Here is a 14,048-nt window from a genome sequence, read left to right as displayed (position 1 = left end):
CTTATTTAACACTTTAAAGTGAAAACAGTTGATACACATCCATAGTGGCATGCACTTAATTGTTATTAAAGGTTTTAACAGTTTGCTCTGAGTCAACCATAAAGTTAATAATTTTATATGTTTGTAGTTTGAGTATAACTTTGTCAAAACAATTGATATATGAAATGTCATGATAAAAATTATTAGGTATTGTTGGATTAGTAAAATCACTAATTATGTAACTGTTAGAGAATGTGAGTCTTAGAAATTGAATAAATGTTTCTTATTTTGTAGTTTTTAATAAGAGTGTCTTAAAAGGACTTGCTAAATGGTGTACTGGACCTAACAGACACCTCAAGGCTGCAAAGGCATATAGACTAACAATTTCAGTGATATTTCTTAGTCAGTGGAAACTAAAAAAAGGAAAACACAGCTAAGAGAATGATGGAATGATTATTGTGAGGAAGTTTTTAACAGGAACTTGTTTATGATTTATTGGACTGAAATAAATTTTGGACAGTTTATAAAAGTCTAAGTTTTTCTCTAAAGCAGAGAATGAATATGGATTCTTTCAGGTTTTTTGTTTTATTTATATACTTGAAAGATACGTAAACATGCAGTAGAGAGGACAAATAGAGGAGTGGTAGTGCTCGTGACAGTCATTTTTAGGACTGAATTATGATCCTAAATTCTAAACTCCTAATAACCTCAGGAGAATAGTGTTACTTGTAGTACTGAAATTAAGTTTAAATAGGTAATTGGAAACCAGTGTGTCAACGCCGAAAATAGAATAAATGTGGGTTTTTTTTTCTCAAAATAATTGACATATACAGTAGAAAATAGAATTGAACAAGTAAATTTTAATTACTGCATACTTTTGTAGTGAGAAACAAAAAGCAGCTAAACAGTTTACATGTATTGAACTTAAATTTTTTTAATCCATTAAGAACCATATTGATTTTGCTATATTTAAGTGCTTATCAAATGTTAAACTTTAAATACAGAGGAACAGAATCATATGAGGAAACTTTGTCTCGTGTAGTTTTTTCAAAAATTGTGATAAAATACAGGATACAAAGTTTACAACGTTAACCATTTTTAAGTGCATCATTCATTGGCATTAAATATATTCACATTGTTATGTAGCAATCACCACTATCCATTTCTAAAACTTTTTTCATTTTCCCAAACTGAAACTCTGTACCTATTAAACAGTAGCTACCCGTTTCTCCCGCCCCCAGCCCTGGACACCACTGTTCTCCTTTCTGTCTATGAATTTGACTGCTTATCAGACCTCATATAAGTGAAATCATTCAGTATTTGTCCTTTTGTGACTTGTTCATTTACCTTAGTATAATGTCTTCAAGGTTCATCCACGTTGTAGCATGTGCCAGAATTTCTGTCCTTTTTAGGGCTGGATAATATTCCCTTGTCTAGTTTTATCATACATAGTATGTAGTGGAAAATGTGGTAGCCATACATTTGGGTATGCATTTGTAATGGTCTTATTTCCTTTAGTATTATAGTAACCTTGACCATTTAAAACATAACTAAGAGTTAAGCAGGATAGGTCTCAGTATAGGTGCATGCATTTGAAAAATAGCTACTTGGAGCCAAGCATATTCTTATTTTACATAGGCCAGCTTTTAGATGGGAAGAAGATTGCTACAGTTAAGCATTTGGGAAGTGATGAGAAATTACCTTATTACAAAGAAGAGATAGGAGAAACTATTAATATCAAAAGTAAGCAGAGGAACTTTGAAAAGCAGATAGGTTTGGTACTGTTTACAGTGTGGCTTAAAAAGCTGTTTGTGGCAACAGAGACCTTGAGGGCGTGGTATGTTGCAGTATTATATTGATCACAAATAATCTTAAGGGAAATAGTAAATGGGCATAATGCATTTAAATTACATTCTTATCTAGTTGGAGTTACAGAACATTAATAATTTGCAGAGTATTATATTGGCAATAAGAGAGAGCCAAAATACAAGACTCTTAATATAGGAAAAGGAGGGAGCGAATGCTACTAGTTTTTTCAAAGTCCCATGCCCCTACCTTGCACAAGGCACTTTTTTCCAGTATGCTCTATACTAGCTAAATAGAAGAAAACACAAATCCACTTATTGCATTTACAGTTTGTTGATTTATACTTGGGGCAAATTATGTTGAATTTTAATCTCATCTTGCATCAAATCAGTTACCTTTTCACCTTAGGAAAATTATGAGCCAAGCAGGTAGTGAGCATGGGTAGGCCTTAGAAAAAGACTAAACTCATATAGTGTGATTTTTACCCATACGTAATTGCTTTTTGCTTGGTGGGAATGTTTATGGCTCTGATTCTAGTTCAGAAAGTGCTAAGCATGTGATTATAACTTTATTTGGCCTTTATTTGTCTGTTTAACCACATATACATCTCAAAAGTTATGTTAATCTCTTTGTACGTATACCTATTATATTCAATATTGGGATTTTCATCCCTCTTCTAAAACACAGCAGAATATCTGGCATGTACATTAATCATACTTCTATTTATAATTTCCTTTCAAGAAAGTCATTTTTGTAATGCTTTCAAATGACAGTAAATACTTTGAAGTATAATCAAGAAACTTTGTGAAGTTTTGGAGGGGGGAGTTATGTGTTTCTTTTTTTGGATACACAGTCTGTATGTTTTAAAATAGTTGCTTCTTTTGGTTCTTTTTCATAATGATCGGAAGACTGAAACCCTTGGCTAAAGCTAATTGGGACCGATAGTTTATATATGTTGTCATCAGCTTTGAAAGAGTCACATAAATAGTGATTCAGATTGCTATTGATCACTCAGTATGTCACCTTACAAAATTATTTTCAAGTTACAAGTTTGTATTAGTGTTATGTTTGTTTGTAGCACCCAGAGATCAGGTAATAATGTAGTATTTTATCATAATGCATTATTTTGCTTTGTAATGTGTTTAGCCCAAAGCAGTGACAACACCAGCACCAACTACAACTCAGCAATCAAATTCTGCCACCACTACCACAGTTAGTTCCTCCACAGCACCAGCTGTGGCTCAGGCCCCAACAACCCCTGCCCCCACTTTGTCTCCTACTCCCACACCTGCATCTGTCACTCCAGCATCAACGACAGCGTCTTCTGAACCTGCACCTGCTAGTGCAATAAAACAAGAGAAACCTGCGGAAAAGCCAGCAGAAACACCAGTGGCTGCTAGCCCAACATCAACTGACAGGTAAGAACGGGATTCTAGGAAATTGTATAGGAATATGTTCATAACGGTGATTTCATGCATGTATTTATTTTGATTATTGTTTTGATCAAACTAACTTTCTCTCTCCTGTGTTAAACTTTTCTAAACTTTGAACCCTGACTAAATCAGTATGCTTGTTTCTGTTTAAATTTCTATTATCTGGATTTGTATATTCGGGATTGTTTTTTTTCTCCCAGGGGGAAGGGAAAGGGGTCAAAGTCATTATTCATTCTGTGTAGAAAAGTTAGGAAATACAAATAACCAAAAGGAAGAATTATTATAAAATAATCTGACAGTATATTATAGTTTGACATAAATAACTTGACATTGTCCCCCAATCATTATCATATTTGGTTTATATTCTTTGACTGTTGTCACATCTATCATAAACATCCTTCCATGTCAGTAAATTTTTCCAGTTGCTACGTGGTATTGTGTTTGGGTCTGACATTTGTTAGGTCTTAACCTTAGAAAAGAAATTAACATCTTTGGATTTTTCCTCACCTATAAAATGTGGATGACAGTAGGACCTATTTCATAGAGTTGTTACAAGGATTAAATTAAATAATAAGTGTAAAAGTTATGAAATAGCACATGGCATACAGTAAGGGCTAAGTAAGTATATCTTTGTGAAACTGTATAGAAATTTAAGCTTTTGCCCATGTAGATCTTTAGAACAAAAGAAAAAGTGCTGGGATATTTTGAGAGCCAAAAAAAAGTTCTTGTGGGAAGTTGGCAGTTAGGATCATTGAGAAGTTTGTGACAAAGGTTTATTTCCTGGGTGATAAATAAAATAACCAAAACAAATGCTTCAGTTCTCTTGGCTGGAAATCGTACATGGGAATCTCTTCTTTATCTGAGAGCATGAGTTGCTTTGTGTCCAGTGTGCCTGGACACTGAAGCTGTTTGTATTTTGTGACTTTGGTGCATCTCAGGACTTTAGTGGCAGTAGAGTCCGGGAGTAAGAACCAAACACAACGGAAAACTATGCAGTAATTGGAAACACTGACATAGAAGGAGGTCTGTGATAAATACAGTGGTGAGGAGGAATTAAGTCAAGACCTTGCATTTTAGTGTTCTGCCTTTGATTGTGGTTTTTTGTCTGACCCAGTCAACCATGTTGGGAAGGGTTTGAGTCACCTGGTTTGTTGCTCACTCGGGCATCTTTTCAAGAATTTAATTCTCTAAGAGGAGAACACGGGTTCAGGTAGTAAAATATATTTTCCCTATGTCTGCATGCTGTACATTGCTTTAGGCATTCTGAGACACTGTTGCCTATACAGCTAGAATTGCATACAGCACTCTTAACTAGTAGGAGACAGCCCAGAGTCAGGTTATGCTGTTACATCAGAAGGCTGAACTTATAAATTTAACAAATTGGTTTTCCAAATCACTCAAACATTGAAACTTAATTAAATATGTCTTGAGTTGGTACAGTATATCTTATTTTCTTAATTGCTTTAAGCTCCTTTTAAAAAGTTCATACTGTAAGAATTTCCAAATTGATCAATCCATTTTAATGTGCTTAATATCATCAATTCAAGTTTATTATCTCTGTTCTTTTTATTTCTTCCTGGGCGTACAGTTTTATTTTTCTGTTCTCAAGAGTCAGGATTACCTTTTCAGACCTATAGAGATTACATAAAGGAGTTGATGGTCAGGAAGGCAGACTCCAGAGTTTCCTACTTACTTGGGCTTTGCACACCAACCCTTTATTCTTATTTCTCCAAGTTGTACAGCTCAGAGAAGGATAGCACAGAAAGGGAGGCATGAGGGAAGCTCAGAAAACTAGCTGCTTAAATATGCCTTAGTTTTTTCATTTGTGCTATAAAACATTTAATGTCCTGTAAAGCATAGAACCCAGTGAGATAATTATCAGGTGATATGCTGGTGTGAATTTGAGGGGTGTCAGAAAGTTTTTCTGTCACCCTGGCCTGACATCGTATTATTAAGGATTTGTTTTTTTAGGTCAGTTTTGTTCTTTAAAAACCATCTATTACAGTGCAAATTCCATTTGTTGATATCTACGTTAGAGAAACTGCACTTGTGCACAAGGACTGTATTGCTTATAATTGAAGACAAATTGGAACCAACCTAAATATCCATTAGTAAGGGCATGACTTGACTTGTTATTTTTTCGTATTAGAGAACTGTGCTTTTCATAGTGTGGTAGTAAATAGGCAGCATCAGCATCACTGGGAGTTTGGTTGAAATTAATTCTTACGCTCCACCCCAGACTTCTAAATCAGAATTATCTGGGCATGGGTCCTAGAAATCTGTATTTTAACAAGCTCTCCTTTTGAATTCTTAGGCTTCCTAAAGTTTGAGAAGCTCTGATGTCCAACACTACAGACCAGTTAAAGTATGCAGTATATATGCATTTTAAATAAATGTGGTTTCAAGGCTTCCTTATCAAGTGAAAAAAGCAGATTGCAGAACAGTATAGGCAGTAACCATAAACCAAACAAAAGCCACATAACAACATTGCATATTTTCTGTGGGTAAGCATATTAATGTGCAGAAAAACAGTAGCAGAGGGACAGCACACTGATAAAGTGGTTTCCTCTGTGGATGGGGAGGGGAGGAGTGTTGAGGCAGAATCAAGATTGACTTGTGGTTAAATGGCATCTCATTCTTATCTGTAATGTTTAAAAATAAATTTTAAAACAATGCAAAAATAGCACAAATTGTTCCATAAAAGAACAGTAACTAAGGGGTCTAATTCTACCAGATAGTAAAAGGTATTTTGCATGGTAATGATTACAATTTAGTATGGCTCTTACTAGAAAGACTGGTGAAATTCTAGTCTAGAAACAGACCAAAATATATACAGGGACTTAATATAAGATAAAAATGTAATTTTAGACCACTATGGGAAAAATGCTGTTGGGATAAATGTCTGACCATCTGGAGGTAAATAAGATGAATCACATCTTACACTCATAAAAATAAATTTTAGATGGATAAAGACAATGTAAAAGTGAAACCATAAACTGGAGGAAAACATGGGGAAAATAATAATCTTAAGCCAGAAAAGACATAAAAGGAATGGTTAATAAATTTGATTCAGAGAGAATTTAAATGTTGGAAACCAAACAAAAACTTTCTTAATAGTTTGACTTGGTTGATTAAATGGAATATTGTGCATCTCTGGGTAAAATTGAGGCAGTTGTAGTTCTGCTGACGAGCAGTAATAGTTCAAACACACAACAGCAAGACACAAGTCAGTAGATAGAAACTGGTAGTAGTGGTTGTCTCTGGGTAGGGGTCTAGGGCAGGAGAATTTGTTTTCCTATAATATGTAGTATAGAATTATATAGTTCTTTTTGAAGTTTTGCCTTCTACATGTTAGTTTTACTCTCTAGTTAATGAAGATACATTAAAAATTATACCAAAGGATTGTTTTAATCATAACAATCACGTTGAGTGTTATGGTACCAGGCACTTTGCTAAGCACTTTACCAGCGGTAACCATACCCACAGCACTTGGGGATACATGGGTTACCATTGTTTTTATTGTATTGATGAAGAACTGACTGAGGCTTACAAAGTAATTTATGAATTCAAACTTAGGTGTTTCCATTACTCTTGCTATGCTGTAGGGTTTTCTCAGAACTGAAGTCTACTATGTTTTGTTTCTAAAAATTAGGACAGAGGTATATGTGTGTATTGTGCTGTGTGTATGTTTTAATCTAAACTGCTAAGTGCTGTCTTTACCACTTTTATAAACCTCAGTTTATTTTTCTTTGGCCTTCTCTTCATGATCTTTCATTATCGTGTTGGTGTCTGCTTTGTTTCCTAGACTCATCTTCTGCAATTGCTTAACAAAAACTTGGTCCTTTAAAACTGGTTTAAAACTTGGTTACAACTTGGGTCTATCCACCGCTGCATTTTTTGTTTATGCTATGTCCCTTGACTTGAATGCTTTCTTCCAGTTTCTGTGTTCAGAACCTAACTATAAGATATAAATGAAATTCTACTGTGTAAAGACTTCCCAGGCCTTTCCAGCCTAATGCAGTTTCTACATATGCTGTTTATCATGTACAGCTTTTGATATTTCTTTTACTGTGACTTGACTTACAGGTTATTTAACTTTTCTTGTAAATTCTTTCAGGGAAATAGTTGTGCATTATCTTTTTTGTATTCTTTAAGTGGTAAGCTGTCTGTACGGGTGTTGTTTATACCTTTGGAGATTTTAAATGATGGATTTGTGGAACAGAATGAGTATTAAAATTGAAAATTCTTCCCAAGCTGTAAATGTTATGGATAAAGCTTTGGAGTTTAATCTAGGAGCCTTTTTTAAACACTGTAGCCAGACTTTTATATTTAATTAAAATAAAAAAATCTCTACAAATTAGACAGCTACTAAACTTTAAGGTAAATTTCATATACTCTGATACGTGATTTTCTAAAAATATTTTACAGTACATCAGGTGATTCTTCTCGGTCAAACCTTTTTGAAGATGCTACAAGTGCACTTGGTAAGTATCTATGTTGTAAATTACCTTACAAGAGGGAAGAGGTTTAAGTTTAATTTTTCTAGATCATGAAAATGTTCATTTTCATGGTTGCTTATAATCAAGCAGCTAAAATGATTTAGATAATTCAGTTGATGTTACTAAAGACTTGTATATTAATGTTTATATTTTATATATTGAATCCTTTAAATTGTATTGTTAAAGTATATTTCTTAAAGCAGATTATTTTCAATTTTCCAAATGTGGGTTTTAAATGAGGTTTCAGTGAAGTTTGATCTGTGTACAGGTTTATTACAAAGTATCTTTGAAATGAGTACAAGATACTACTAAATCCCTTTTGCATTTCATCTTTATTCACCTCCAGCATTTATTCCAACCTGTAGCCCTTATAGGCCCCCATCTGCATCTTGTTGCTTGTATTGTACTTTCAGTGAAAATGCCTTTTTATCCTGACTTTAAATTTTACCTGTTTAATAATGTCTTTCCATCTCCCCTTCACACCTAATCTGTCAAAATCAGTTTGGGGTTTTTTTTACCCATTTTCCCATTGTAACTGTCCCTGGTACAGTGCCTGCTGTAAGTGCTCATTATTGGTCTGTTGGCTGGCAGCCCCATTCCTGCCCTTTGGTACTCTTCTATACTACAGGAAATGGTAGGGAGGTAGGAGACTGGGAACAGGTGGAAATGGCAGCTTCAGTAGAGTATGGGCTTCTGAATTTCTTGTTTAGCTGCTGCAGCAGCAAGGTTCCAAAAGCAGTAGTATCTCATAAGATGTGGGGTTGGCTTTCTGACCTAATTGAGCTTGAACTCCCTGATGCCATCATTGCTGTGGAAAATGGCTGGCTGGTTGCCCATAGCACATGGGGCAAAATACTTGTTTAATCAACCTAAGATCACCTGGATGTAGCAAGCCCATATTCATATCTTTTTTTTTTTTAACATTTTTTTCCCACCAGATCTTTATGGGAATACATTCATATCTTTGAGGGATTGTTTTCTGGGAATACTCTGCTACCATTTGAGTATGAGTTACTGTCCAACAGTCAGGAAAACAGAAATCACTCTATTTCAAACAGGAAAAGGCTTAATCTTAGGAAATTGTTACAGAGGTGCTGGCACAGCTCAAGATGACCTAGAGATGAGCAAAGCGTTCTGTAGCCTCAGCATTGTAACCAGCCAGCACTTGCCCCTGATGCTGTTGGAGGCTCTGGCTGTTGCTACTTCAGTTGGAATGCATTGATGCAGCTGGGTGGGAGCCCAAGAGTCCACAGCTCTCGTTGCTCCTGCTGTAGTCTCTCTGGTTGGTGGTGGTGTCTTACCTTTTACATTTGCCTCTCTTAAAACAGCCATTCTCAACTTTATGGTCTCATGATCCCTTTACTCTTTCATCTTTAATTTATCCAGTCTTTATGTTGATACCCTGCTTCTTTAAATGTTTCTTCTTTGACTTCTGTGACACTACTCTTTTCTTGAATGGTACCTCTGACTGTTCTGCTCAGGGTTTCTGGTTGATTCTATCTTACCTGGCCCTTAAATGTATGGGTTTTCTATGGTTCAGCTCTAGGCATAGTTCAAAGTTCAGACTATGGGAATGGCAAATATCACCCATATACAGTTGACTCTTGAACAACACAAGGGGTTAGGGGTGTCAACTCCATGTAGTCAAAACTCCATCTATAACTTTATAGTCAGGTTCATGGTTGTGCATCTGCAGTTTCAGCCAACTATGGCTCATGTAGTAGTGTACTAAGAATACACTTATCTGATTATTAGTGGACCTACACAGTTCAAACCCATATTGTACAAGGGTCAACTGTACTGTAAGGATTCTCAAAATTAAAACTCCAGTATGCATCTCCCTCTGACTTCGCAGACTCGTTCTTTAAGCTCCCACTGGAAAACCTATAATCTCCACAAACTCCTTAGGTTCCAAATTGACTAATTGTTTATTCTCCCATCTGGCTCTTCTCCTTTGTTGCCTTCTTGCTTGTGCATCACCCACTCTCTACCAAAGTATTGGCATCAACCTTGACTCTCTGTCTCTCTTGGCCCAGTGAGACCAGGAGTCTTATTGCTCCTCCTTCCTAAAGTCTCTGGAGCATTTGTTTCTACTGCCACTTAATTGCCTGAGTTCGTGTCCTTACCTTACTGATACCCTTTATCACTGTCTTTTAACTGGTCTGTTCCCTGCCACAGTGGAGTTTCTAAAAGGCAAATCTAATGAGATCACTGTTCCTTTCATAGCACCTCCTAACCTAGAAGATAGGTCCAGAACTCCTTCTTAATGACATGTAAGATTCTTCACTACTTCAGTCTCGTTAGCTCTGTCTCATGTTGTCCATTGTCCCTAATTTTTCTAGGAGTCATTTCCCTCATACTTTTAGGATCTAAAAAGTATCAAACCTGCACGTAGGCATTTCTTTTTGAGTTCTTATAACTTGACTAATTAGGAAGCATGATTTTAGTAGGCATAGCATTAAGGATTAGATGTGGGAGCTCTGGAGTCTAGACAACTTGTGTTTGTGTCTCTGCACCATGACTTTACAGCCATTGATCAAATTGTGAATCTTTCTTAAGCCTTAGCCTCATTATCTTTAGAAGGAGGGGAAAATAAACCTTTCTCATTGAGTTCTTGTGAGAATTGAATGAGAAACACTATGTTAAAATAGTATAGTTCAGATACTCCACAGCCCTTAATTTTGTTTATTATTGATACTGTTTTCTGTATCTGGGAACTAGATTACTGAAAGTATATTGGCACTTGAGTGCTTTGTGCTAGAATTATATCAGTGGGTAATTAAAAAGATAGAAAAAGCTTAAGTACTTTATGAAATAGGGAAAAGTCATTACTCTAAAGAAGATATCAAATGCTGAATTTGCTCAATGATACTTAGTTTTTTAAGGTGTACTTTCATAGCTATTAGATAACTATTGAAAATTTTGCTGTCAACAAAGTAAAAAGACAACTTATGAAATGGGGAAAAAATATTTGCAAACCGTATGTATAATAAGAGGTTAATATCCATGATATATAATGAACTCATACAACTCAATAGCAGAAGAAAAAAAAAATTTTTTAATGGGCAAAGTACTTGAATAGTTATTTCTCCAAAGGAGATATACAGAAGACCAACAGGTGTATAAAAAAGATGCTCAGCATCATTAGTTGTTAGGAAAATGCAAATTACAACCACAAGGAGATATCATCTGAGGCCTGTTAAAATGGCCATCATCAAAAAGACAAGATAGCAAATGCTGGCAAGGATGTGGAGAAAGGGAACCCTTGTACACTGTTGGTGGGATTATAAATTGGGGCATCTACTACAGAAAACAGTATGGTGGTTCCTCAGAAATTAAAAATAGAATTACCAGATGATCCAGCAATTCCAGTTCTGGAAGTCTATCTAAAGGAAATGAAAACACTAACTTGAAAAAATAACCTGCATCCCCCTGTTCATAACAGCATTATTTACAATAACCAAGACATGGAAACAACCTAAATGTCCCATCACTGGATGGATGGATGAAGGTGTGTGTGGGACAGGGGGTGTCTTTGTGTGTGTACGCATAATGGGGTATTATTCAACCATAAAAAATTAGGAGATTCTGCCATTTGTGACAATGTGGATGGACCTTGAAGGTATTATCTCAAGTGAAATAAGTCAGAGAAAGACAACTACTATGGGATCTCACTTACATGTAGACTCTTCAAATCAATAAAACAAAACAAAAAAAACCCAAAACATCAAACTCAAAGAAAAAGAGATCAGATTTGTGGTTTCCAGAGGCAGAGGATGGGGGATAAGAAATTGGAGGAAGGTGATCAAAAGGTACAAACTTCCAGTTATAAGATAAATACTGGGGATGCAGTGTACCACATGATGACTATAGCTAACATTGCTGTAAATCCAATGGTGTAAATCCTGTGAGAGTAAGTCCTATGAGTTCTCATCCCAAGGAGAAAATTTTTTTTTCCTTTTTTTGTATCCCTATGAGAAGATGGATATTAGCTGAACCTATTGTAATCATTTCACAATATATGTAAATCAGGCCATCATGCTGTATGCCTTAAAGTTATACAGTGATGTATGTCAATTATTTCTCAATAAAACTGGGTGAGGGGAGCGGATAGACCAGAGTTTTAGTGTAATATACTATATGAAATAAGAAAAAATTTTGTAGAAAAAAGTCATTCAACTGATTTTGTCACCAGTATGTCAGGGAAACAGTAAAGCAAAAATGGCACGGTCCCTTGCACCTGCATTCAGATGGGGGAAAGAAAACAGAGTGAAACATAAATTGCAAATCATGATAAATGATACTAAGAAAATTAATGACTTCCATAAAGAAAAACAAATGGCACTTACACTTAGGATAGTCAGGCAGTACCTCTCTGAGACTAGCATTTAAATTGAGAACTTGAACATGTAAAGGAACTGACCATCAAAGAAGCCTGGTGTATATGAAGGTTCTGGGGCAGGAGAAGCTATGACTTGTGAAGTATATGAAGGTTCTGGGGCAGGAGAAGCTATGACTTGTGAAGTAAGTAGAGGTGGATGTGATTGGAGTGTGGTATGTGGAGGGTTGTTGAAGTTGGAAGCCCAGAATGAGATGAGGTGTTTTTTTTTTTTAAAAAAACTCACTTTTGCAGCTGGCTGAAGAATGGATTGTAGGCTTGAGGGCAGGAGAGGAAGCAGGATGTAATCCAGACAAGAGATTGTTGTGGACTGGTCTTGATTGAAGACAGGGAGAAAGAGGAAGTTAAATTCGGGATATATTTTAGAAATAGGACCCACGAGGTATGCTAGTATATGTGGAAGGAGGGGAAAGGAGGTGGAAAAGGCAGATAATAAATAGTGGGACACGTTTGAGGGGGAAATCTTTGAGATCCAAAGTCACGTGCTGATATTGGTTGAGGAATGAGCAGAATGTGAGGAAGCAGACACAGCCTGTGCAGACAGCTATGGCTGTGAAGGGAAGAGCGCAGACAGATGGACCAGTTCCTGAAAGAAAATTGGGATGCAGTCAAGGGAGGCATGTTTTTGTTTTAGGGTGACATTCTAGGATATAGTTAACTGCTGATCAAGATAATTAGGTGGGCAGGAAAGGGTGGGAGGTGGACAAGAGAGGATAACCGGAGGATCTGACTCTGAGATGAGCAAAGGAACGGTATCCAGAACCCGAGTGGAAGAAACGATGTTTTACGTGTGGTAGGTTTAAGTTTAGTGGGAGAGGGTTGGCTTTCTTTAAATCAGAGTGTTGTCTGACATTTCCATGAAGAGTGAGTCAGGGCTGGAGAGATCCTGTGGGAAATGACGTACAGGGATAATGGTACCAGTTTTCTGTGGTTTGGGACATTCTAACTTTCTAGCTTCCAACCTCCTTTCCCTCTCTGCTTTGATATAAAAGGTGTCAAAGGAAAACAACTTGTTACAGCACAATTGATTGCTTGAAATGTCCCTGCTACTTGTTTCCAAAGATCAGTTCATCTGTCCCTTCTTCCAGGTTGCCTGCCCTGACTTGCTAATTCTGTTCTATGTTTGTACTACATTTGTGCTTGATATTTTTATTATGTGTATTAAACATAGTGTATTAGTTTTCCATTGCTGCTCTCAACACCTTCATTATCTTATTATATAGTACTGTAGGTTAGAAGTATGATATGGAGCTCACTGGACTAAAGGGACTAAATCATTGGGCTACAGAGCTGCATTCCTTTCTGGAGACTAGGGGAGAATTTGTCCTTTGCAGCTTCTAGAGGCTGACCACATACCTGGGCTCATAGCCCCTTTCTCTGTCATCAAAGGTAGCAGCGTAGCATCTCTGATCCTGCTTTCGTCCTCTCTTCCTTACATCTATTTCTCTGACCCTGTCATCTGCTTGCGTACTGCTTTTAAGGACCCTTATGATTACATTGGGCCCACCCAGGTAATCCAGGGTAATTTCACTATTTTAAAAAGTAAGTTGATGAGCAACCTTAATTCCCTTTTGCCTTGTAACCTAACTTATTTATAGTTTCCAGGGATGGGAGGGGGTGGATTATTCTGCCTACCGCATATATGTTGTAGTTAACTGTTGCTCATCTTTGTATTCCTAGCACTGTAATGCCTGAAACGGTGTATTCATATGTGCACTCAGATTATGTGGAGAATGTTTATTTATTAGATTTTCTTTTTCTTTCCCCTTCTTCTACCCACACACACCTTTTTTTTTTAGTGACAGGTCAGTCTTATGAGAATATGGTAACTGAGATCATGTCAATGGGCTATGAACGAGAGCAAGTAATTGCAGCCCTGAGAGCCAGTTTCAACAACCCTGACAGAGCAGTGGAGTATCTTTTAATGGTGAG

General features: G+C 36.5%; 1 protein-coding gene across 1 annotated transcript in view; it reads left to right on the top strand.

Moving 5' to 3' along the window:
- The window catches only part of RAD23B (RAD23 homolog B, nucleotide excision repair protein), a 44,772-nt gene that overhangs the window by 18,234 nt on the left and 12,490 nt on the right, over positions 1-14,048 (top strand). The window contains exons 4-6 of the mRNA XM_057721531.1: positions 2,932-3,203; positions 7,647-7,702; positions 13,916-14,043. Coding sequence (XP_057577514.1) covers positions 2,932-3,203; positions 7,647-7,702; positions 13,916-14,043 — 456 coding nt within the window. The remainder of the gene's footprint in view (positions 1-2,931; positions 3,204-7,646; positions 7,703-13,915; positions 14,044-14,048) is intronic.

Source organism: Hippopotamus amphibius, chromosome 2 (assembly GCF_030028045.1).
Source record: "Hippopotamus amphibius kiboko isolate mHipAmp2 chromosome 2, mHipAmp2.hap2, whole genome shotgun sequence".
Lineage (NCBI taxonomy): Eukaryota > Metazoa > Chordata > Mammalia > Artiodactyla > Hippopotamidae > Hippopotamus > Hippopotamus amphibius.
Note: the sequence above shows the minus strand (reverse complement) of the source record. Positions and strands in the feature narration are given on the sequence as shown.